Raw genomic sequence first — 25,674 nt, 5'->3', positions numbered from 1 at the left:
AATTACCTTGATGTCAAGGATATCAAGGAGAGACTGTCTGGCCAGCAGCAACAGCTGTCGATGCTGTTCTGAAGTCCTCGGCTTCATGCCAAGGACAGAGACTGTCTGGGATCAGGGTCTACTGGTGACCATGGAGCTGGGGTGCCCATGGTTGATAGGAGAGCATTGGTGACCACTGCTGGGGGATTTGCTTTCCTTATCCCCTCCCATTCATGCTCTTGCTCTGTCTTGTCTCCTTGCTCAGGTCCAGTTTGAAGCTAAACGCTCCATGGAAATTTTGGACGATCGGATGGTGGACGGCTTTCAGGCACTGCTCATGACCTCAAAGCCCATGCTCAGAGCCTTTGACCATGTCTTCCAGTGAGTGTCACTGTGCTGATAGGGCGCAGTGCTGAGGAGCCTGTTCAGAAAGGAGTGGGCTGCTTCTGGCTGTGGTCTGGGATGGGTTGAGACCTGCCTGGTGGGAGGCGACCCTGCTAGCTCTGAGGTAGACACTGGTGCCTCTTGCATTTGGCCATTCTACTTTTACTGTCTAGGTAGCCTCTCAGGAGGAGGAGGGCAATGCTTTGGCCTTTGGGAATGATGACTGTCCCAAGGACCAGCATCTACTGTGGTGCATCCTGAGATGCCAGAGTGCAGTGTTTCTTCTTACAGCCTGTATCCTGGGCCAGGACCATCAGCTCCCCACGTTATCCATCCTCTAGCATATCTCTCTCTCATAAAGGATTTTCTGAAAGATGGGTGACCAGCTTTCCTCCTTCTTCTGTAGCCTGAAGCATGTCTCCAAGTTGCAGGGTACCTGCAAGAAGATGCAGCTGCTGAACGAGCTGATGGATTGGGGTGGAAACTATGTGGCCGCGGCCCTTCCCTTTGTTGTCTCGCTGCTGACCCGTGGGCTGGTTGGGAGAGCACTGCTTGTGGCTCACTCCTTGCCCCAGATCCCTGAGGTAATGCAGCTCAGCAAGGACACTGCATCCTTTGCAGCACGTGGGGTCTCTTGTGTTCCTCATGGCACTATTGGGCATGGGGAGGGTATCTGCTCACTGGGGAAGGAGATAGGCCTGTCCCCGTTGTGGGGTACAGGACCTGAGGTCCTACACTGGGGTGTGGGATGCAGCTGGGAGGCTTGATCTGGGTAGAAGTCCTGGCCCAGTGATGGGGGTGATGGGGCAGGGTGAAGACAACTCTTTTTTTCATCAGGGAGGCCTATTAAATAAAGGTGTGAGGCTTTAAATAAAGGTGCTGTGAGGCTTTTCCTGTCCGTGCTTGTCTGGACACCTGCATGTAGCAATAGGTCCATCTAGTAGCCCAATATTCCAACAGCTGTTGCTCCAGCAACCTCATCTGTCCTTGTGCTTCATGTTCCTCATTTTTCCACAGTGGCCAATTGATGCTGAGCCCCCAAAACACAAGGATGTCGGACCCCTGACATTTGGGCTCCTGTTTGACCCAGAGTTTGCTTCCAGTACACTGGAGAAGGGACCGCAAGCTGATCACCCTGAGGTGAGGGGAGTCCTGCTTGTGCTGAGTGGGATGGAGCAGTGCTGGTGCTATGCTGTGGTTGCAGATGGCTGTGGGCCTGGCTGATGGTCATGGGAGTAGTTTGGCCAGCCACAGTGGTGACCCATGTCCCTGGCCTGGCTTGGCCAATGTCCCCCTGCAGGCCCTGGACTTCCGGACCTTCTGGGGGGAGAAATCGGAGCTGCGGCGGTTCCAGGATGGCAGCATCTGTGAGGCGGTTGTGTGGGAGGCTGACACTATCTTCCAGAAACGCCTCATTCCTGAGCAGATCGTCAGGCACCTCCTGAAGCTGTAAGTTACACCGAGGAGCAGCTGGGGGACATGCAGCTGTGTGGGAGTCACTGCTGCTTTCCTGGCTTGTTCCACATCCCTGGTAACCCCATTGTCAGCTTCGTGCTTTTGGGGATGTTGTGGATAGTCTTGGTTTTGTGAAATCTGGAAGTCATTTCAATTGTGGTCCTGATGCTGCAAGCTGCTTCCCAAGAGAAGGTAGGGACAGCAAGCACATGGTGCTGCAGCTTCTGCTGATAGAACTATAGCATAGTTTGGGTTGGAAGGGACCTTTAAAGATCATCTAGTCTGAAATCCCTGCTGTAAGTACATCTTTCATGAGATCACATTGCTCAAAGCCCCATCCAACTGGACCATGGTAATGCTGAGGGCAAGGAGGCAGCATGGTCCTGCCCTTACTTGCAGGTAGGATGTTGGGACACACATTGTTGGCAGAGCTGGAAGAGAAGCTGTCTGGACCTTGCAGGATGTTTCATGAAGTCCTCTGAGACCCTGTAGTGGTTCACAAGGTTGGGTCTCCCTACAGCATCGGAAAGCCTTCCTGTAATAGTTTGTACCTTCTCCCAAATATGGGACCCTCTTGCACAGAACGAAGGAGTTGCTGGGCCTCTTTATCCTGACTCGAAGAGTGGTCTTATGAGGAAAGGCTGCTCGTTGGTGGCCTTGAATCCTGTGAAGCTGCACAACTTGATGGGCTGCTTTGGGTGGATAAATTGGGCATGGGAGGAACGCATAGAGATTGGTCTTCTCACTGTGACCTTCCTGTATGGAGGGATTCCTCATCCTTGGACTGACCCTTGCCTGTGGTTGTAGCATGTAGTGTCAGGATGGATGGATTGGCGTGTTGTAGCTCTAATGCTCTGTTGTCTTTTTCCACATAGCCATGCAGATATTCCCGAATCCTCCATCTGCTACACGGGAGCCCTCCTGGAGTCTGTGATCAGGACTGGACAAGAGGTATGACTGCTCCCTCCGTGGGGCTGTGGGTTTCTCAAGGGAGGGCTGTATGGAGAGGGCTACAGGGAGGTCATTTTAGCTTTGTGGCCCTGAGGCAGCTGGGTGGTTCCCAAGAATGGGTAGTGAGGGTAAGGAAAATTCCTGTCTGCAGTGCTTCAATGGGCAGCAGGATCTGCCAAGCCTTTTGTGCCAACCAAGGCATAGCTGCTGAAGTCCTTTTGCTCTGGCAGCCCCCACACCCTATTTTCCTCTGCAAGCATCCCACTGGCTTCCTCTCTCTGCTTCTGCCTGCTATGTCCACATTGTCTGAGGATATACCACTGTCCCACTGTGCTCCTCCAGCTGCATCTTTCAGGTCCTGAGTCCTTCACGACATGGGCCAGACAATTCTGTGCCATCATCCTGTAGGTCCATCTGCAAAACCTGGGAGAAGGATTTTTCCTGTCATGGTACAAAGTGCTAGATCATGCCTACCAAGCCCTACTTAATGCTCCAGCTGAATGTGCAGCTGAAACAAAGAAACTGTCATATTGAGACAGAAAAGATACATCTTGGAGACTGGGAAATGTCACCCTCTCTACTTCTGCTTTCCAGCTTGTGAAATTAAAGCCTAAGAGATGAACCATGAGCACTTTGTCACCACTTTGCTGGTCTTTGGTAAAACCAGCTTTTACCCAGTTGTTGGATGGAGAAGGAAATTTCCTTTTGCTCTTTTAAGAGCAAAGAGGAGCAAATTTGATCAAAAGAATCTTCTGTGCCAGGACCAGTTGTGGCCTTGACCTGTGTGTGCCATGTCCCTGCAAGCCTAGCCTGAGGCAAGCAGGACTGATAAACTCTGTGTTGAGAGGCGATGCACTTTCCCCAAGCAGGAGGGGCGTTTAGGAGTCTGCCCCCAGTCCTTGAGGAACAAAGGAGAAACTCACTCTTGTGTGTGGGGTGGTGTGTAGGAGTGTCTATATCTGTTCCTCCAGCTGTTTGTGTGCAGGCAGCTCGGGTAGTCTGCAGTTGTGGAAGGACATGGGGGATGATGCAAGATGGACAGTGCAGCCAGGTCTAGAGACAGGGAAGGCAGGACAGGGGTTTGTCATTCATGGCACACCCGGCAGAGGGTGGTGCTGCTCTGCTATAAAGCCCAGGCTGGTCGGATGCATGTGGCTCAATTCAGCTGTATCTGAGCTGAGCAGTTTGGCATCAGTGATGTCTTCTCCTCGTTCAGGCTCCTCTGCTGTGCGTTGGGGAGATGGAAGCAACAAGGGCAGCAGCAATTCTCTTTTCAGTGCTTCTTATCTGCCCTTCCCTCCCCAGAGCTCCTGCGATACTCTGGATATTTTCTATTTTCTGTCTTTTTGTCATGCTTCACATGGCTAAGGATACAATCAGTGCAGTTTTATGTTAACTGCTGCCTCTGTTAACATCACAGTAGCTGGCGGGGAGGCAGTAGCAGACCTCTCACCCTGCCGGTCTGTGATCTCTTTGCTCCCAGATCACTCTTAGCTTCTCCCTTCCTAGCGAGAATGCTGGCAATACAGCTTTTGGTGCTGCTTTAGTGTCTCGCACAGGAAATAATTTCACTTGCCACTTGAAATGTAGACTCTAGGATGCCTGTGGCTGCTGGGGAGCTGCAGACAGTCTTGCTCTTGTCTTCCCTCTCTCTCTTACCTCCCCGTTTTGCTGAGTCCTCTTGCCAGAAGCTGCTCCCTGGGCTGGCTTGAAGCTTGGCTGTGATGCTGGCCCAAGAGGGTGGTGAGGTGGGCGCCTGTGCAGGAATGGGAGAGGTGAACGGAGAGGCTCCCTGTGTGTCCGCAGGCATTGGGGACAGGCGAGGAGGCCATGGTCAGCGTCATCTGCTCCTACGATGACCTGAGCCGCAAGCTTTGGAACCTGAAGGAGCTGCCGCTGACGGTGACGGCTGTGCACGGTGTCCATCCAGCCCTCCGGTACACAGATGTGAGTGTCCTTGGGCATGGCCCATGCATGGGGGTCTGTAAGGAGGTGGGGGGATGCCCTGGCTGAGGGGAAACAGATAGAATTAGTCACTCTGCTTTTGTGGCTCCTGAGAGTCCTCAGGGCAATGCAGTGCCTCTTCTTTGCTGTTCTGTCCCTCGGGCTGGTTCTGCACAAATTACCTAAGCCCTCCATGCTGGATGGCTTTGCTGGGGTGGGAGGTTTGTGGTGAGGGGGTGCATGGTGCTGTGGGGTTTCTGCTCCCTGTTCTTAGTCCCTGGGTGGTTGTTTTCTCCCAGGTCTTCCCTCCCATTCCAATGAAGCCAATTTATTCCTCCCATACCCGAGTGAGGACCAAGAACTTGCTGCTTCCCTCGGAGGAGAAGCCCTGCCCGGCCTACATAGCCCCTTTGAAGAGTAAGTGGGGAGAGATGTGTGCAAGAGGTGATTTGGTAGGGGGAAATGGAGGCAGGCAGTGATGCTGACTCCATTACTTCTGTGTTGGTGTGCTGCAGGCTCTGCTCTCCTGCTGTAACCTCTAGTCCTAGCCACCCCCATCTAACACCTCATTTCTGTATGGGGCTCACTCGCCTCCTGTTGTCCCTTTTCCCCCAGTTATCTGCCACATGGAAGGCAGTGGCCAGTGGCCACAGGACAAAGAAGCCATCAAGCGCATCAAAGCAGCTTTCCACCTCCAGCTGGCTGAGCTCCTCCAGCAGCAGCATCAGCTGGTTTGTAGACCGGCAGTCACCTACACCGACGTGTACAAGGTAGGGGAGTGATGGGGACCTTCTCCAGACCTGACTTGTTACCAAGAAGGCAGACTGGGGCTGTGGCAGTGGTTCCACTGGACAAAACCAGGATTTGGATGGTGGGCCTAGGAAAGAGCATAATGGGACTGTGCTGATGCCAGGAGGCTGCTGTTGTGCCCCTGAGTTGTAGCGTAGCACACCAGCATGCTTATGTTACCACCAAGCTTGACTTCACTTTCTGCTCCCATCTCAGGATGGCTACGTTTTTCGCCTCCAAGTTGCCTACCACCGGGAGCCCCTGATCTTGAAGGAAGTGGTCACCCCAGAAGGGATGTTGAAGTACCAGGACACAGAGGAGTCTCGGCAGCTGGAGCTGGAGACGTTGCATCTGCCCTATCTAACCAGCTCTCTCCATGGGTAGGTGAGGCGAGGGTGTTCCTAGGGGGCCAGGACACGAGACGTATCTGGAAGCCAGTGTGGAGGTGCCCTTGAATGGTGGAGGGTGATGGTGGGGAGAGGAGCTCACTATGGGAAGTGGCCCTTGAACCCACATTGTGAGAGGCTCTGCAGGAAAGTGGAGGGATGATGATGTATGGGGAGACAAGTACCGAAGAGCAGCATGGTTAGAGAGGAGCATGTGGCAGCATTTCCTCTTTGTTCCCCCAGAATCTTAACACCCATGGAGTGCCTCGTGCTCATGATGCTGCGCACATGTTCCTGGCAAATTTTTGCTCCTCTCTTCTCTTTTTGTAAATGCCAAAAGGCTGTTTTGGGTCCTGGAATGTGTGGATTAAGCAGTGTCTTGTCTGCCTCCTTGCAGGCTCCAGCAGCAGCACCCTGTCTTCGGCAGCACTTGCCGTCTGGCCAAGCGCTGGGTCAGCGCACAGCTCCTGAGTGACAGCATCTCTGAGGAGTGTGTGGACCTCCTTGTGGCATTTCTGTTCCTCCACCCGGCCCCCTTCACACCACCCAGGTGAGGATGAGGAGCCCAGGCTGGCCTGATGGGGATGTAGTGCTTTTTTCTTTACCTGGGATGGAGGAGGAGGGGTGGGATGCTGTTGAGGCAGGAGGTGCTGAGAAGGGAGCACAGCAGTGAGTGTGAGACCCTTGTGTTGCCAAAACACTGTCCTAAGCCCTGTTGGGAGTGGCTGGCCGCAGGAGATGGAGATGCTTGGTGCTGTGGGAGTGTGACTTTCCATGCCCAGTGTGCTGTAGAGTGAGAGAGGGAGGAGGTAAGGGTGGAAGCAAGAGTCCTTGTGGCCTTTGGGTGCTGCTGGCACAACTGCGGGTAGTCTTGTGCCTTCTTGAGGACTGGTGGGGCTCCTTGATGGCTAGGAAAGCAGGAGAAAGAGCTGCGGCTCCTGGGTTCCCTGGGAGGGATGTTATGGTGGTGCTGGTGGCTGCAACCTCCCTTTCTCCTGCAGAGGACTCCAGAGGGAAAGGCAAGAGGTCAGCTGCTGAAAGCTGAATTGTAGTAGTATGTTGGTAGATAACCCCAGGACGCCAGTTGCTTACTGACCCCTGGCAGGTGGACAGGATATGGCCCAGAGGGAGTGAAATGGAGTTAAAGGGAGTGTTTTTGCTCTTTATGGAGCCAAGCGGTTACTCTGTCCTGCATTTGGGGTCTGGTTTCCTTCCCCAAAGTAGCAAGGAGTAACAGCCAGATGCCTAGAATGCTTTCCTGTCTCCTCAAATACCCTGCTAGCAGGAGTCCCATCATCCCAGCTGTCTGGCTTCGTACATGTGTTGTGTCATAGGGGAAGAGGCATAGTGGGAGCTTGGCTGGTGCTGTTCGGAGCTGCACCAGAGATGGGAGCAGCCCTCTCTCCATCTCCCTCTTGCTCCAACCCAGGGAACCCAGGTTGGGGCAGTGGTGGGAGATAAGGTGACTGGGGGCAATGTTTCACTTTTTCTACTGGTTTCTTTTGCTTGGGGACAGAGGAACAAAGGGGAAGGACTTTCGCTGGGGTTTCAGAGAAGGGGAAGGGCCCCATCCTTGTTCTGGACTGCCGTCTCCCACCACTGACATCCATTTTTGGGCTGGCTGTGGGCCAGGCATCACTAAGTCATCTCTGAGCACCTCTTGCTGCCAAGGGAGCAAATGCTCCTGTTGAACTGTTTTGTCTTGCCTACAGCTCTCCTCAGGTAGGGTTCCTGCGCTTCCTTGACCTGCTGGCAACCTTTGACTGGAAAAACAACCCTCTGATTGTCAACCTGAATGCCGGCCTCACAGGTGAGCAGGCAGCGTGCAGGAGGGTCACGGCATGAGGGTTATGGATACGTGGGGGTTGTCTTGGCTTCTGTGGGGGCAAGGAGATTTTCCCCTCCCTTACCCTGTCCTGCCATGCTTTAGAAGCCTTCTGCTCCTTCGTAGCCAGCATTTTTGCTTGAGGCTTTGCCCTGGCTCTTGGGAGCCAAACCTTCAATTGTGCTGGGAGAGCAGTTGGGCTCTGGAGCAGGAAGCTTCAGAGCCTTCTGCACTGTGTCTGCTTTGAGAGCACTGCTGCACCACTCAGACCACAGGGATGATGTATTAGTCCCCAATTTCAAAACCTGCAAGGGAAAGGGGCTGCAGTCCTCCAGGTTTTGTTACCTCCTGAATGTTGAGAATTTCCTGGTGAAGGTCTCTGTTTTCCGAAGGAGCACGTTGGAGCATCCAAGTGGACCTGCGTTCCTCCCCTATTCCTTGTGTTCTGTTTTTGATCGTCTTTTGGATATGTGCTGTCTTTCCTCAGGAGCCAGAAGAAACCACGGGATTGTCTTGGCTTTGGGTGGTGGTGGGGTGGGGGAGATAATTATGCCCAGCTTTTAAAGCTTATTTATAAGAAAAGGTAAAGCTGCTTGGGAGTGGTGTGGGTAATGCCAGAGGGAGCAGCTTTTTCTGTGCGTTTCAGCACTCCTTTTGAGAGAGAGAATTGGGTTTTTGGAAACCGATATTTTAATACCTTCCAGCTTTTTTTAATGAACTAAATGGGGAGTATTTTTAGCCAGAGAGCTATCTTTTTCTCCGCTTGAGGGGGAGGAGGGGGAAAAGTACAAAACTCTTTGGGTACAAACACTGTTGTTAGTTTATAATGTGAGTTTCCAGCCTGTGTCAGTCCCAGTGCCTGCCATGTCTTGCGCCTTGTCTGGGCCTGCCTGGGTGGGTTTAGAGTAAAGGTCAATCTAGCCCTGCATCCTGTCCCCAAAACTTTCCACAAGCAGATGCTGAGGGAAGCATGAGAGAGAGCAAGCCTGTGGTGATGGAGATCTGGTTGCACGTGGACTGTGGGATCAGAGGGTGGGAGAGGAAAAAGCCTGTTATACTGACCTTTTCTGGGCTGCGATACATGGGCAAGAAGGCTGGAGGGCTCTGGATGGGGCAGAACATCTCACCTACCTGCCTGCCCTCTCCAGACACTGACTGCACAGAGATCAAGAACAAGTTTGTGGCTGCTCGCTCTCGCCTCCCTGTTATGTTTATTGCCACCCCCAAAGACCAGTGGAGCTCCATGTGGACCCAGGAGCGACCCTCAGCGCAGGTGAGCTGGGTCCTCTGTCATTTCCCCATTGGCTGCTGGCTTGGGGCACTTCCCTGTTCCCAAAGCTGGAATTGGCTGCAATGGCCCTGTGTGTGAGTGGAGTCCCTGCTACATCCAGGACTGCCGAATTTCACCCTCTGGATTTCTTCCCTCTCCAGATCCTGCAACGCCTTCTCGTGCTGGCCTCAGAGTCTCTCCGTGCCTTGGAGGAGCAGCTCATGGACCCGCTCAACAGTCAGGATGTAAAGGTATCCCCCTGGGGTGTCAGCACAAGGGTTTTCAGGCTTTGGCAAAGCATACTGGTCTTCAGTTATGATTGCTGAGATGTGTTAGAATCATAGAATTGTTTTGCTTGGAAGAGACCTTTAAGATCATCAAGTCCAACTGTTAACCCAGCACTGCCAAGTTGCCACTAAACCATGTCCCTCAGCATTACATCTACCCATCTTCTAAATACCTTTCAGTGAAGAACTTTTTCCTAATAGCCAATCTTAAACCTCCCCTGCTGCAACTTGAGACTGTTTCCTCTTGTCCTATTGCCTGTTACTGGGGAGAAGAGGCCAGCCCCCACCTTCCTACAGCCTCCCTTCAGGTAGTTGTAGAGAGTGATAAGGTCTCCTCTCAGCCTCCTTTTCTCCAGGCTGAACAGCCCCAGTTGCCTCAGCTGCTCCTCATAAGACTTGTTCTCTAGACCCATCACAGCTTTGTTGCCCTTTTCTAAACGAGGATGTTCAGAGAAGGTGTTGGTAGGATTCAGGCTGTGGCCCCATGTGGTTGCCCCAAGATGAATAGCAGCGAGGATGGGAGCTGGGAGACTGGTGCCCTGCTGTGCTACCCTGCTTCTTGGAAACTCAACTCTGGAAAGCAACTTGGAGTGAAATAGCATTCACAGGCAAAAATTTATTTTGTATTCTCTGGTGTTCTTGGTACATGAGCAAACCTGCAATGTTCCTGTGCCGAACTGGTCGCACGTCCATTGCTGGAGCAAATGGTGCCTCTGGGAGACTCTGTGTTGGTGTAACTGTGCAAATCTGGCTTGTTTACTTGAGTCTAACCAAGCCCAGTGTGGCGGAGGTTTTGGTAGGATGCTAATAGGCACTTAAGGAAGATGTTATTTTGGTTTGAGCAGAGGTGCAAGGCCGTGTGTAATTTAACCCTCTTCACTTTCTCTTTTAAGTTAAAACATCCATTACTCAAATGGACCTGGGAGATGCAGACAGTTATTTGCCCTTTGAAGGGAGATACGTGTGTTTTGGAGGGGAGCTTGTTGGCCTGCCAAGTAATGACTTAGGCAATTGAAGCTGAGAGGTCTCAAAAAGCCAAACAGTGGTTAGATATGACAGATTCATATTGGAAAAAAGCCCTCATAGAGTGGTGTTGTTTGGTTGTGTTTTTTTTTTTTTTTTTTCCTGCCTAGGCAACATAAAAAGCATTTACTGACATTCCTTTCAGTTCTGGACATCTTACAGGGGTGAGATCTATTTGAGGCAGCAGCAAGGCGAGTTACAGGGCTGTGAAAGGGTGAGACACTTATGAGATGTGCCTGGCGTGCTGCAGTCGCACAAGACCAAAACCTAAGAGATGCAGCGTGAGCTGGGGGTTGCTCCTGAAACAAGCCATTGCCTGTCCATAGCATCCTCCTGATGCCCCAACTCAGTCTTCTTGGTACTCCTTTGCCCTCTGCTCCCCTTGGCCATTGCAGTGGGATCCTTTCTTATCCCCAAGATGTCCCTCTGATCCATTCCAGCATCCTCCCAGGGCCTGTGACATTCCTTAGGGATAAACAGGAGACGCTATTTCCAGGGCTAATCTGTTTGTAATCAAAGTGTGTGGGTGGAAGGAGGGAAAAGCCTTTCCAGTGCAAGTTGGAGTTGCCTCCTCTTTCCATGTGTCTAAGAGGGTGCTCCAAGGTTTTTTTTTTTGTCTGCATTTGAGTCGCTTGGGGACATGCCCTGCTCTCTTGCAGATGCAGACGTGGGTTTGTGAGGTCTGTTTTCTTTGCTCCCCGCAGGGTACGATAAGCCATGGACTTGGTCAGCTTGGTGGGAAAGGAGGTCTGTGTGGACCAGAGCTGGAACTTGGTACTGGTCACTGTTGTTCTTCATGTGTGTTCTCCCCAGCCTGGCTCTTTATAAAGCAGCTCCAAACAGTGGGTTTTCTGCCAGTGCCAAGTTAGGCAGTGTCCCATGCCTCTGCTCATATCTCCACATCATTTATTCCACCAAAATGTACACAGAGTTTTAAGGTTTCTTCCATTTTAATACAGCTTTTATTCACTGTGCCAGATCCTGCTTGTCCAAATATTTACGTGTCTGGGATTGCTCCCCTCCATTAACAGGGCTTGCTCTCAGCCTCTGTCTGCTTCATTGAGGATGCTGGTGCTTTCTGGGGCAACTCCTGTTGGACAGATGCGACCATCCTGTTATGACACAGCTCCTCATGTCCCATGGGTGTACTTTGGCTCTTGTTAGCTTCTTGACTCCCCTCTTCGTCCTGGGACTTTACCACATCTAGCATGATTACCTGTCTCACTCGGGTGGGCTTCCTGGGGACTGTGGTCAGGACTGGAGAGGAGGACCACATTGGCCCCATGGAAACTTTTCTTCGGGGACTCTCCCCAAGTCCTGGGGACAGTGGTTAGATTTTTCTGCTGACCTGGGAAACTGAGAGAGTAGACACTGTAGTCCTTCTGGCTAGATGTCTGATGTGGGCAGGGAGTATCTCCCTTTTCTATGGGCTGAGCTTGCTGTACAGTTGGGCTGCGGCAATCAAGTGTGTCCTCTCTGGTGCCCTTTGGTGGTCCAGAGAACATTTAGCTTATCAACCAGGAGATGGCCATGGGGAAACCACCTTGCTCTCAACTGAGTCCTTGTTACAGCAATTGTATGGGGTGTGGAGGAGTGAGGGTCACTTCCTTCTGATGTGAGCAGAGCCCGTACTGGATTGGGGACATCTCAGCTCAGAGGGAATGGGGTGGCTGGTGTGGGCTGGAGCTCTCTGTGGCTCCGCTACAGCCATGTTTTTCCTGTGGATATTTTGGCAAAGTTCTGGCATTAGTCTCACAAAATTTTGGCTTTGGTTTACTGCTTTCTGAGGAGAAGGGAATAAAATGCAAGCAAGGACTTGGGAAACCTCTCTCATCTCTCTTACTCACCTGTGTCCTATATTGAGTAGCACTGGTCTTTTCTTCCTGCAGATGGTCTTCCGCCCTCCTTTGGACTTCTACGATGTACTAATCCACCTGAATCCAAATCAGATTCCTCGGCATCTGGAGAGCGTGGACCGGCCAATAAAGTCGTTTTCCCGGGGTGTGGTGAAGAACAGCACTGCCATGAAGATCCTCTTTCCTGTGGTGGACTATGACCCCGTACAGTGCTACCTGCAGGAGCTGAGAGTAAGCATGGCCTTTTGGGGAGGCACAGGGGGCTACCTGGCTAAGGGGGAGCTCCTTTCTGGCATTCAGGTCACTAGTTGCCTGCCACTGCAGGACCTAGTTGGTGACATCTTTACGTATTTTGCATGTGATGATCACTCTTTGTGTGCATCTGAAATCGTTCCTTTAGCAGAAGACCTGGTGAATGCACTGCCCATTCCATGGAAATGGGAGTGCTACTGATGTGAGAGTGACCTCAGATACAAATCACCTGGAGGTTTTGCTGAAGAATATGATATTTTAGTGCAAAAATATCTTTAAGCTATTAGTTTCTAGTCCGTTAAAATTGACTTTTCACGGCTTCTTGCACCAACTGGGGTGCATGATGGACAGTAGCTACCCATATTCTCTGGAGGTATGTACAAGAATCCACGGCATGGTGCCAGTGTGGCTCCTGCTGCTAGGCCAATGGTTGCATGAGCCATAGAGGCTGAATATTGGTCACAGGATACGGTTTCTCTGGGGCTGGTTGCATGCATGATGGCAGAGGGAGTTGGTAATGTGGGTATATGCAGAACACCAGTATCCAAAGTTCCAAACCCAGTGCTTTTCCACTGTGTAGCCATGCCAAAGTCTCAGCAAGGAGGGGAGATATGCGAGATGCTGGGTGACAGCAGTGATCCGCGTCAGTTCTGGACAGCCAGTACTTTGCAGATGTGTAGCCTCTGCCTTTTCGGCCCTTCCCAGCTTTGTGTGTAGTAGCTGAGTAAATGTTAGTGTGCGGAGAGGTGGGGCTGTCATCCCCTTTTTTCAAAACCTTGCTTGCCTTTTGAGTGCTGTCATCCTTTACCCATGGAAATGCTGTGCTGTAGGAATCATAGGCTGGCTTTTGCAGGAAGAGTGTTGTGGACATCTCCAGCAGAGTGAGCTTTGATGTTAGAGCAGGTTGCAGAGCCCAGTCCTGTTGAATGCTGACTGTCTCCAGGGATGGAGATTTCTCACGTCCTTGTCCCAGTGTTTGGCCACCTTTTGTGAAAATTTGTTTCCTAATATCAGGGTGGGATTTCCCTTGTAGCAGCACGTGTTGGCTCCTTGGGTCACTGCAGCAGCCAGGCTGGGCTAGTGGCAGCTTGCTAGAAGGCAGAGCTGGAGCTAGGGGGCTTCAGCTTCAGCTGTGCTCTGGCAGCTCCTGGCTGGCCTTCCCAGCCCTCCTGGGCAGCATAACAGGTCAGAAGACTTTCCTCTTTCCCTTCTCCTGACCGACACACCAGGAGGGTTTTGTCCACCTTCCCGTGTGCCTTCACTGAGGGAGGAGGTGTGCATGCAACAGAAAAATAGCTTTTGGGTGGTGTCTCTTCTCTTCCTGGGCTGCTTTCTGCAGGCTCTGCAGTGTTTAGCATTTGCTGGTCCTCAAGCACAGCCTGCACAGCAACCGAGTGTTTTCTCTTGGCTCGGCTGTGGTTGTAGCTGCAAGGAGGGACAGCAGAAAGGGACAGATCTTGCATCCAGGTCCATAGAAGGAATTGCAGGGGTGCTGAATCAAAACTCAAGTTCAGGCTGGAAGATGCTGGGCCCTTTAGGTTGAAGCTCCCCTTTCACCTTAACCCAAGTAGTTTAGGAAGTGGCCAGAGGAAATTTGAAAGGATTTCTTTGAAGGTTTCCTCAACCCTAGTCACAGCATCGTTACCTCCCATGCTGTCTGCCATCTGCATTTTGTGCTGATGTCTGCCTGGTCTATGGGAATCTGCTGCGGCTTCAGCAGAGCTGCCAGATCTAGCAAGGTGCGAGTTTGGTCCTTTTGTCACTTACAGCAGGTTGCAACAGTCTTGGGGGGAGTGTGTGCAAGGAAGTGAGAGACAGGGATGCATGCAGGACCTCTTTAAATTGAGGAAGACTTCAAAGTTGTCCCACAGTTTCCCTGCAAGTGGCACTGCTTGTTTACCTGGAAAGTCATGGAGGAGAAGGTGCTCAGTGCTCTCCTGCCTTCAGGAGGGAAGGTGTGTTTGAAGATGGAGGTCCCACAGGACACAATGCAGAGAGTATTTAGGGGGTGTCTTGGGGTCCAGGATATGCAAGAAGAAAGGGGAGAAGCACCCAGCACAAGACTTTTAAAAAAGGGAGGAGGATCCATGGCGATTTGGAACTGTTCACTGTTTCACTCTTTCTGGATCTGAGGAGGAATATCAATACCAGCCCCTCTCTTCTGTTCCCTGTATGTTGAGGATTTGAGCTGCCACCATGAAACCTCAACCAAGATGCATAGATCTGGTCAGGAAATTGAGTTTCTTAAGCCCGAAATCCCTCTCCACACCATGCTGTAAGGAGGGGTTAGAGTTGAAGGGACCCTTTCAGCAGCTGCCAAGACGCTGGAGGTGCCAGCATGCCCAGGGCCAGAGCCTCTGAGACCTGGCAGAAGGATGCCTTTGTGCTTGAGGAGGAACTGGAGGCTGTTGGATGAGCCAATGGGGAGAGCAGGCTCCTTGGGGAGGCTGTTAACAGGCTTGCAGCATATCGTGCTGTATATCAAGGCAGTCAGTTGGGAAACTCATCAGTCAATTGGGAAACTCATCAACTGTGTTGCAGTTTATAGGATGTTTTTGTGCTTCTAGTCAACTTGATGTCAGCAAATGGCTCCAGAAGTGAAAGGTGCAGAAGAGACTTCCCTGGAAAGCAGCTTTCATTATCCTTTAAGCAATTATGACTTAATTGATCCAGTCAATTATGACATCCAAACTGAATTTTACTGTCCATTTTCTCTAATACAGGTAATAATAAGCTTAGAATAGGGTTTGGTTGGGTTACAAATTACAGCTAGTCCTAAATCCAATATACTAACATCCCAGTGAAGAACCATGGATACAAGCAAAGGTCACGTTGCCTTGCTGGAAGCAGTGTTGTATTCACTTGGTGCCTCTCATTCTTTGGCCCAAGGGTGCTTGGGAGGAACAGAGCAGGAATCGGTCAGAGGTTTCTCTGAAGAACGAGCCTGAAACTTGCCTCAGCAGCTCTGGCTGGGGGGCTTTTCCTCCTTTTGAAGGCTCTGAGATATGTATGGCTGTGTTCCCTTGCGGCTGTCATATTGGAGGTATCTTGCAGTACCAGTTCACTTGGCTCTTGTAGCTTCCAGATCCAGTAGCAGGCAGACCTGAAGGGGCTGATGAATATCTCTTTCTGGGCAAACAGGTGTTTCTTCTGAAAAATCAAACAGGTGATGCTGCATGTTCCCTTCAGTATAACTCAGCCATGTGCACCTGTGTTGGAGGGCCTCAAAAGCAGACTTTTCACTGCAGGGTCATCAGGTGGTGGATACTGTTGACCAAAACTACCCCATCAGAAATCATCTACCTCCGTGACTAAGAGTACCAGTGTTGTTGCTTGAAGGCATCGGCTTTGTGCTTTGACCTGGCTTTGGTTGGTAGCCCCTTCAGCACCTTTGTCTTTCTCCTTCCCTGGCTTTTACTTCTCAGAGCAGTGTTCGGCTTATCCCCATCCTGCAGACAGGGAGCCCTGGGGCTGATCCAAATGCAGCAAGAAGTTGGTGCTGGAAAGGAGTGTTGTGACAGCAGTGAATCCTTACGAGAGATTTTGGAAGGCACTTGGATGCGGAACTGGCTGGCTTTGACTCAGAGTAATTTGCTACCCCTTAATAGCACAAACCACAGAATTGAGCAACAGGGTTGTAGCCAAGGTGGGACAGTGCAGCCATGGTGGGTTTATAGCAACGAAGGGAGACATCTGCCACGCAGCAGCGCTGCGGCATTTTGTTCTCTTCTGTGGGCAGAAAAGAAACATCTGCCTTTTCTGAGCTTGACATGTGAAAAAGGGATTTCAATGCCCAGGCATATTGATTGAGTTGAGGAGGGCAGGTCATAGCATCTTTCCCAGTGTTCGTGGCACAGTAATCAGGAGACCTGCTTTTCTCCTGTCCAACCTGTTTTCTCCTGAGAGGTCCTTGTTCTTCACAAATCAAAGGGGTTAGCAAGGCATGCGTGCTCTGGAGCCAAAGGATTGCTGCGTGCCTTCTTCCCCAAGGAGCCTAATCAGAGGAGAAAATGAAAGGAGGGGAAGTATTGAGTCCTGACTACTTTAATTTTTCCTGCTCCAAAGAGATGTGCTGCAGGAGCTGGTCTGATCAAGTTGCTGTGGTGCCTGGGAGTCTCTGGGTAGAGATGAAAGGTTGGTCATGGGATTCAGATGGCAAATTCTTCAATTCCAGGACAGATCTGATAGTTTGGGGAGTCTGTCCAGATGAGAAGGCTTTGCAGACAGACGCTTTTGAGGGAAAGCAGGTGCCAGACATCCTGCGGAGAGGGCTTCCCTGGAGCTTTAGCCCATCACCAGCCTTCCTGGCGCCTATGGTCTCAAGCACCTCAGCGAGCAAACCCTGGGTCCAGTCCCAGGGGGAATTGTCCAGCCAGGCTAATTTAAGTTTAAGAGTCTTATATGAGGCTTCCATGGGATCTCTGTCGTGACTGCTGGTCTTTGTTGTGGTGGCTGTCGAGCTGCAGAACCCCCAGCTGTTTGCTGGAGACATGGTGTGGAAAGACTCAGTCAGTGCAGCTTTTACTTCAGGGTGGCTTGGCTGTCCTAGAGCTCAAGGGATGATCTTTCTGCCTGCACCCAGTGAGTCCTGTGGATATACTTGCTGTGCCCATCTGCATGCATTCAGGAGCTCACAAAGCCCAAAGGCTCTGGTCACCTCCCAAGGGTCCAGAACTGTTTTCTCATGGTGGGGAAAATGGGATTTAGCTGCCTGTGCCATGTCCATCTGCATGTTTGTAATGACTGTTAAAAGACCTAACATTTCTTAAAGGATCTTTGGTCTCAGTGGGTCACTGGATGTGAAGCACTTTGTTTCATTGAGCTTTAGCTTTCTCTGGCCACACGTGTCTATCAGAGCTCGTGGCAGAGGAGCTGCCCATCTTGTACATGGGAGATCTTTCCTGTGCAGATGAGCAGGAAAATGTTTCCTGCTTTACTGTAAACAACCTTCCCTCTGAAGCAATGTTTTGCATTTCTTGCACCTTCAGACAAGACCTATCTGGAAGACTTACAGCCCTTTCCTTTCTTCCTCCCACTACACAGGAATGCCTATCTTGCTACTGCATGTTAGGAAGGAATTAACGACATTAAAAGTTCTCGGTCTCTTACAGTATGTAAGCTGTGGTTACGGGAGGTAGCTGGAACTGGTGAAATTTCAGGTCAGACTGCTCCCTTCCTGTTTTGACTGACAGGCTTGACTCCTCCTATGGACACTTCCAGACAGGCAGAGGTGAACTGAAGAACCTCTGTGGGCTCTTGTAGCACTGAAAAACTTTCCTGTCTGGATCTATGCCTTTGGAGGAGCAGAGATGGCAGGAAATTCCCCACTCCCTACAGCTCCAGAGCAGCTGTGTGACTCTCGGTGTAGTGCCAGGGTTGGATTCACACACATGTGCATGTGCACACAGATGTGTATCGAGGCATCAGCTCCTTGTGCTCCTTGAGTGAGCTCAGAGGGTACCTGTGGCTACGTTTGCCCTATCTTGGTAATGCCTTACTAGAGGTCTGCCTTGGATTCATTCCATAGGAAGCAACTGAAGACTTCCATCGCAGATGGTTTGGTGGATAAGGCATGTTTGTTAATGCAGTCAGAGCATGGGTAGCTTTTTTTGTGCCATACTTGGCTGCTGCCTCAAACCCCTGGTACAAGGATGTGCATGTGGGTCTGATGAAGCACTCGGAAGTGGAAAAGTTTGGATAGTTTGAAACACTTTTTACCAGGTGAATCCAAAACCTAGCACACAGGTTTCTTTTCTCTTTTAAAAGAGAAAAAGCCTGGTTTTTTTCAACAGTGCTGCTTGCTCCGTTTGCATATGGGGGAAGACTCTGCCTGTACCACATAACCTGTGAGCATCAGGGCAGATCACAGTAGAATGACAAGGACTTTAAAGTGTTAACCACAAATGGAGTGATTTGTTGGAACTAAGTAGCTTTAATGGGATTTTATACTGGTAGATCACTTGCTGAGAGCACTTAAAATGTTCAAAGCACTAAGCAAGTGTTGATTGATGCATTTGCCACTTGAACTGCCGTCACACCAGGAAGAGCTGCTAGGCACATTTCGGTGCAGAGACCTCCCCAAAATGGCTCTTCTTTTTCCAGCAGCTGTGATGCAATGGCCCTGATCTCTGGGTATAAGTAGGAGCAGTGAAAAAGTGGGTGGATAAATGTTTAGGCCAAAAAAACCCACCCCTAAAGAACAACGATGTAGTTGCTTAACTAGCAATGAGCGCTTACCTCATTGCAAAATGCATGCTTCAGCCAAAACTGCTTAATCCAGTAATCCTGTTTTAGATCAGGGTATTGTTTTACTCACCACCTTTCTCCATTCTTTCATTCCTACAACCCAGGTGGCTCCTTACAGACCTTGAGCTAATCTTCCAGGTGCAGTGTACCCCTTTCCCAGACAATGAAGCTACTCTGAATTGCAGCCCTGAGTTTGCAGGTCCCCTCTGTTTCTGTGAGGTGGGAACCAGATGTAGGTTTTGCTGATAGCTGGGATCCGCCTAGGCAGGGAGAGCTTTCCTTAGGCCTTTAAAGCTGAATTTCAAGGAAAGATACAGGAGCTTGAGAAGGGAATAGGGGTTCAAATGCGCTCTGTGCCTTTTCTCCCCCTTTCTCTTAATCTTTCCCTTGAGGACAGTGTTTGCAGGCTCAGGCAAGTCCAGCGGCACTGGGCATTGAGCATGGGATGTGAAAAGGGAGGTGAGGACTGTTTGCTTTTACTCCCCAAGCCTCTGTACAAACATAAGTGCAGTGACTAATACACCAGACCCTTTTAATGCTGCAGTTTCCCAAGATCTGAATGTTCCATAGCTTGGTGGAGCTGACCCGAAGCACTATCACAAGAACGACGCTGGGAGCAGTGCAAGTGCAGAAGCTTGCGCTTTGCTGGGATTATGTACCGAATGCCATCCTTTTAACCTCTGCTCTCTGCTGTCTGGATAAAAAAAAGGTGCTGGATATCAGGCTGAACAGTGGTTTTATTGGGAAATGAGCTGAGCCTGGGAGAGGTCCTTTCCTGCAAGTGCTCCTGGCTCCTGTCCAGCAAGACATGCCTGTAAAAAATATCTTTCTCTTAGGGAGCATCACGGGGCACTTGACCTCGCCCTGTAGAGTAGTGGGGCTTTTTCAGGTTCTGCTCCCCTCTGGTTCGGAAAGCTGCACGTTGGCGGTCAGCATGCCCTTTGTTGAGCTTTCCCTCTCTCCTGCTGTTTGCCTTTCGGCAAAAGGAGGAGTCTTCCCTGTTGACTGGGCTCTGAATGTAACCTGTTGCTCTGAGCTGAGAAATGCCAGGGCGGGTTGCCTCTTTCTCAATGTATTTTTAGACAGTGGTTTTTCTAGCCAGTTTGTCGAGAATAATGCCTTGACCAGCCTTGCCCGAATAAAGATCCCATGAAGTGGGATGAGCTGGCAGGTCTCAGAATCTTCCCAGCTTGATGGCCTAATCGTGTTGCCCTCTGTTTGTGATATTTCAAGTTTGAACTCATAAATCCGGCTCTGAAGATTCCAGACAACTCCACCCCTCCCTACTTATCAGGTCTTTACTCTTAAAATGCCACTCCACCCTTTGGGATCACTGGTAATACCAACTCAATCCACGTTTTTCTCCTCCTACTGCAATCTTGGTATGTCCATACAAGACCCCTTCCAAGCTTGCCTTTGATGTTGATTATTTTTTGTGCACATCCTCATGAAAACCTCATGATACAATGATGCCAGCAGAGATCTTGCTTTGTAAGAGCGTGGATGAGTTGTGGCTGGAAATTAAGGGGATGGAGAAGAATAATGAAGGGGGAGCAGAGGGTCTGTATTTTTTTGCAGTAGGTAGCTCCAAAGCTGGTGAGGCCATGTGCACAAGCATCAGTACTTGTTCTGTACTGATGCTGGGGGGCTGTTTGCTCCGCCTGGTAAACTTGTGCTGTTGCCTGATGTTAATTTCCACCAAGACAAACAAGCCAAGGAGCAGCTTCTTGGATGTCTTGGTCAGCTGTGCTCAGGGTGCGTAACTCCAGATACCTGTGTGTTGCGTGCTGAGCTTTAGGGCCAAACTTTTGGGTTTGAAAAGTTGCTTACACCCAGCATTGTTTACTTCGTCTGCAGTGGTTATTCTCTGCCTTCTTGCAGAGCTGGGAATCCAGCTTGCATGGGCCTCGAGAAAACCAGACTGTGGCCTTTAGTCATCTCTTTATGCAAGATCTCTTTTTAAGCTCTTCTGCCCAGCACTACCAAAGGAGCTGCTCATTGACGCAGCTGCTGAAACGCAGGGGCAAGGAGAGCAGATTCCTGCAGTGCCTCCATTGACCATTCCATCTCTTTGCACCTCACAGGACTTCATGTTACTTAAAATTTCTGCTGGTATGTTTCCTTTTGGGACAGAGTGTGCTGACAGTACACATGGGCTTTGTCCTGGAGCTTTGATACCTTTGTTGCACAGATTGAGATGCTGGCCTCCAGTGAAAGATCCTTGACTGGAGTTGGTCTTTACTGCCACGTAATGAAAAGTAACGTGGCAGAATCGCCTGCTGGGCAGGGCCTGCCTCTTGCTGTCCGATGCACTGTGAAGTTTTGGACATGGCTGTTGGACACTGGGATAGGACAGCTTGGTAGTGCCAGATCCAGCTGTTGGAGGACCATGGTGAGGAACACTCAATGTGTTGTCACCTAAGGGGTCCAGTGTCCTAAAGATGGATGCTGATTTCTTGGTGCTCTTCCAGGCCGGTGGGAGGTGGTGGATCATGTTTCTGCTTTCTGGGACAGCAAGAGGTAGTGAGCAATGAGGTCTGCATGCAAAACTTGCAGGCAGTGCACTGTATCCATCAAGACTGTGGGAGAAGAGGCAGCAGGAGGCACCAGGACTTGTCCATGGGCTGCCAGTTGCTCTCCTCGTTGGGTATCCCCTAGAAGAGTTGCAGCTTTGGTCCTGGCTGGTGTGGAGCTACTGTGTGTCAAAGTGTAAGGAGGCTGAATCAGGAATGGGCTCTGGTTCTGGGATGTCTGGCACAACCTCTGTTTTCTTCCCTAGGATGCCTTCAGTGATCTTGCCTTGTTCTTCTATGACAAGCATGGTGGGGAAGTGATTGCAGTTTTGTGGAAACCTTTGAGCTTTCAGCCTCAGCCTTTTAAGGTGAGTTTTTGACTCTAAGTTTCATGTTACCTTTATGCCCTGAAAGCTTGGAGGGCTTTTTTATTTCTGCATTGTAATTGTTTTGTCGAACTCCTGTCAGCCCCAAAGGCCTTTGAGAAATGGAGCTCATACTTGTGTCCCTTTTTGGAAAGGGTGAAACCAAGACAGGGCTGTGGCCACAGTGCCCCCGGTCATCAGCAGAGCTAAGAAGGGAACATGTGTCCCTGGACAAGCCCCAGCACCATGGTCATGGGTCAGAACAGAGTGCTCTGTCCCACGTGGTCTTCTCTGGTGCCCTCCTGGATGGTGGGTGATGCCTCATTTGCCAAAGACATTTGGTGTGTCCAGCGGGCTGTCCTATTCTCATGGCTTTGGTCGTCTTGCTTAGAAATGTCCAACCTGCAAGATGCTGGGGTAGCAAGCCTAGGTTCATAGTGCCCAAGTCCTGATCGATGTATGGAAATATTTTCGAGCTACGCTGTGTGGGTTGGCAAAATCCTGAGGGTGGTTAAGCTAGGTGTGAGGCACGCTGGAGTGATTCATGCTGCTTTCTATGAAGGAGAGACGCAAAGAAACCAGTGACTCATGGCTCAGAGTTGGCAGCCCAGGCTCCTGCTATCTGTCTCTGGGTGATTTATCTTCCCTCTCTTCATGGCCAGAGGGCATTGGACATTCAGCCTAGCTGCAGTTGTGAAACCCAGTTATTCACAGATGTGAAATGAGAAGAGGACGTGCTTGCATCTGAGCTGTGTGTGGCTTGACTTAAACATGAGGGTTGGTTGTTTTTTTTACCCTGGTGGAGCCAAAGATCTCTTCCCACTTGAGGTTTTTGCACCCAACAACAGAACAGTGCACAGGCAGCTTTTGTTTGGGGTCATGGCGTGGTCCTTTTTGCATACCCTGTCTTCTCTGCTCATACAGGCTCTGCCATGCACCTGTACACTCTTTTCCCGTCTCCACCATGCCCATGGCCATTGTTTCTCTTCCTCCCTTGCGGTCTTTAGGCTGTAGCTCCAGGGTAAGCCCTAAAAGGAGCTGGAAGGGCCACTCTTGCAGTTTATTAGCTCTAATAATGAGCAATGATGGTGCTGAGAAGTGAAGCTTAGAAAATTGTGTGTAGGGGTGTGGCAGGGATTGGGTGTGACAAGGCAGGAGAGCAATTTACTTCTCCTATGTGGGGCTTGCAGAGGTTGTGAAGCTGCTCTGAGTGGGTGCACTTTTGTGCAATGCTTGTGTGTGTCCTACAGGTCTCCAACGTGAAAGGAAGGATGGTGACAACTCTGAACAACGAGCTGGTCTGCGTTCCCAATGTGGAGGCAATTCTGGAGGACTTTGAGGTTTTGGGAGAAGGCCTGGTCAAACGCGTGGAAGCTCGTACAGAGAAGTGGACTATCTGAGGCCGCTGAGAGGTTTCAGAGGGACCTGTCCTGAAGCAGAGTTGGCTCACTCTGGGACTCTTCCTTTTTATAAATCAGTCCTAGGAAGGGCTTTCAGCTTTTTAAATCCCACAACTGTGTGTTAATACTCTATTTATCTTTATATGCCTTGTTCAGAAAAGCGAAGGGATCTGTTACTGTTTTCAAGAATACAAATGTCTTTTTATTTTGAAGAAAATATAAAGATGGGATAAAGTTTTTTAAAGTGTTCCTGTTCATTGTAGGAAACAGAGCTGTGTTCACGTGAAAAGGTCAAGGCCTGAAAATTCTGGCTGAGGTGTGCATTGGGAAGGCAGTTTCCTAGTTAAATAGAGAGTTCTTAGCAGCTGCTGTTACTCTAGTGCTTAGCAAAACCAAAGAAATACTGAGCCATTCAAAAATGACCAAGTTATTGCCCTCAGTTCAGCCTTGGTGAGGCACATCTTGCGTGCTATTTCCAGTGCTGGACTCCTTAGTAGAAGAGAGACACAGACACATGGGAGCAGGTCCTGTGAAGGGCATGGAAGATAATAAAGGGGTTGAAGCCTCTGTCATATGAGGAGGGGCTGCAAGGGCTGGCTGGGATTGCTCAGCCTGGAGAAGAGAAGGCTTAGGGGATCTTACCAATGTGTATAAATACCTGATGGGGGAGTAGAGAAGACATTTCTTAGTGATGCCTAGTGATGGAATGAGAGGCATAAATTGAAATGCAGGAAATCCTACTTAAAACTTTTTTTTTTTTTTTTTTTGTATGAAGGTGGTTGAACACTGGCACAGTTTGCTGAGGAAGGTGGTGGAGTCTCCATCCTGGAGGTAGTCAGAACCCAACTGGATGTGGTCCTGGGCAGCTGTGTGTTGGTGACCCTGCACTGAGCAGGGACTTGGACTAGGCAATCTCTAGAGGTGCCTTCCAACCTCAGCTATTCTGTAGTATTTCTCTTGTCTGAAATGATCATGAGACTCCTGATGGGGAAAGAGAGAAATAAGAGTAAGCAAATGCACTAGTTCCATCCCCTGTTCTGATGGAGGCAGCACACATGTTTCAACACCAAAGCACAGGTGAATCACATACAGAGTAAATAAAATGGAGTTGGTGACAGCAGATATTGCAGAAACCAAAAATAGATCAAGCTTGGGATGGCAAGTGGGTGTTCAGGTAGTTTGATAACTGTAGACAGTTCTTGCTTTGTGAGGAGCATTTCAGATGGCATGTTAAATCTGTTGCTTCAAGACCTACCAGCCTCTCCCCCCACTGGAAGTGGGTCCGAGCTTTTGTGGAGGAGATTCACCACTTGGTTTTCAAATGTTTTCTCTGAAGCATTCGCCGCCATGGGCTGTGGTGGAGATGCAGCACTGGGCTGAGATACTGCCTACCTATTGCTCGTTCACCTGGAGTTTGGAGGCGCAGCATATGGTATGGGATAGATACCTGTGGGCAGCATCCCTGGTTTTGGGCTGTGGGTCTGTCTGCTGTATTAAAATCACAAGAAGCAATTTTCTCTCTTCCCTGTGCTGGTGGCTGACGGAGGCTGTAGGTAAACCCCACTGCCCATCCTTTGCTTGCAAGAGCTTTCTGAGTACACCTAAAATGAAAACACCAAAAGCACTTCGTGGGCAAAAGAGATATCAAACCTGAGAACAAAGCAGCACTTTCTGTTGCTACCGTGACCCCCACAGCCTAAGAAGCTGCTGACAGGCCCATTAGCAAACCAGATGCAGGCAGTGATTTCTACAGGTTTCAGAAGTAGTTAATTAAGGATTACTTTTTAAGCTTCTCTTTGTTCTGTTCTATCATCCTTCAGATGTTGGAATCACTCATTCTGCCTTAAGCAATGGCTGTAAGTTTCCTCGGTAGTCAGATTGTTCCTGCTTTTCGTGCCTATCTACCTTCACTCCGAAAGTGCAGGTTGACATTGGGATCCTGTAAATTTGCCCGCACAATGGCTGGACAACACTTGAGTTGCTGCACTGTTTGCTTGTTCCCTCCATGCCCATCCTGCCCTCGCTTCTCCCCTTGCTGTACGTTGCAGATGTAAGGTTTTTTGAGCCGGGGTGCTCTGCTCGCTGCATATATCCGTGCTTTTCCCTAGGGCAGAGGTGTGTGCCGAAGCCTGCGTTAGCTTGCCGAGGAGCAGAGATCTTCCAGCCCTGCTGCTGCACCAAGTGAACAGAAATGTCCTGCTCCCCTGTCCCCAGGGCTGTCACAGACTATCACTGCTTATTTTCTGGCTGGCAGTATTTATAGAGAGGTGGTCTCTGCTTTTGGCTGCTGAGCAGTGCCGTAGTTCCCCCTGCCTTGTCCTCCCCAGCCCACCTGCCATGGTGGGGTATCTTGTGAGGTATGTGAAGGATATACCCTTGTAGGGGTAGCCCTGCAGCACCTCTGCTTTTATTGGCTTTTGTTGCCCTTCAGCGCTGTCAGCTGTTGTGCTTTTTCCCTTTTGCCTTTAAAAAGGTGTAAAACTATGCATAGCTTCAACCTACTGTCTATTGGATCTCCTCTCTGCTTCTCCATCCTTGGGTAAAACACCGCCATTTGCAGCAGGCAGCAGGGGGCCATGAAGCGTCCAGGTGTCCCGGTTTGAAGTAAAACCGAACAAATTTTCTGTTCTGTAACTTTATATCCTAGCTAGGCCTCCTCTAACTGTCTGAAATCAACGGCATATTGTGGAGAAAACTGCTCGTTCTCAGAATGATAAGCCCAATGTTTGTGCTCCATGCCAAGGAATGG

General features: G+C 50.2%; 1 protein-coding gene across 1 annotated transcript in view; it reads left to right on the top strand.

Annotated features, from left to right (window-relative positions):
• The window catches only part of NOL6 (nucleolar protein 6), a 28,621-nt gene extending 5,457 nt beyond the window's left edge, over positions 1-23,164 (top strand). Inside the window, exons 11-26 of the mRNA XM_074166278.1 lie at positions 245-360; positions 770-947; positions 1,381-1,503; positions 1,664-1,812; positions 2,694-2,769; positions 4,576-4,716; positions 5,013-5,130; positions 5,329-5,483; positions 5,719-5,882; positions 6,286-6,438; positions 7,601-7,698; positions 8,862-8,986; positions 9,145-9,234; positions 12,183-12,380; positions 21,427-21,528; positions 22,776-23,164. Coding sequence (XP_074022379.1) covers positions 245-360; positions 770-947; positions 1,381-1,503; positions 1,664-1,812; positions 2,694-2,769; positions 4,576-4,716; positions 5,013-5,130; positions 5,329-5,483; positions 5,719-5,882; positions 6,286-6,438; positions 7,601-7,698; positions 8,862-8,986; positions 9,145-9,234; positions 12,183-12,380; positions 21,427-21,528; positions 22,776-22,925 — 2,136 coding nt within the window. The 3' untranslated portion in view covers positions 22,926-23,164. The remainder of the gene's footprint in view (positions 1-244; positions 361-769; positions 948-1,380; positions 1,504-1,663; positions 1,813-2,693; positions 2,770-4,575; positions 4,717-5,012; positions 5,131-5,328; positions 5,484-5,718; positions 5,883-6,285; positions 6,439-7,600; positions 7,699-8,861; positions 8,987-9,144; positions 9,235-12,182; positions 12,381-21,426; positions 21,529-22,775) is intronic.
• Positions 23,165-25,674: the final 2,510 nt, after the last annotated feature.

Source organism: Numenius arquata, chromosome Z (genome assembly GCF_964106895.1).
Source record: "Numenius arquata chromosome Z, bNumArq3.hap1.1, whole genome shotgun sequence".
In the NCBI taxonomy this organism is placed as follows: Eukaryota; Metazoa; Chordata; class Aves; order Charadriiformes; family Scolopacidae; genus Numenius; species Numenius arquata.
This window is presented reverse-complemented; position numbering and strand designations above follow the sequence as displayed.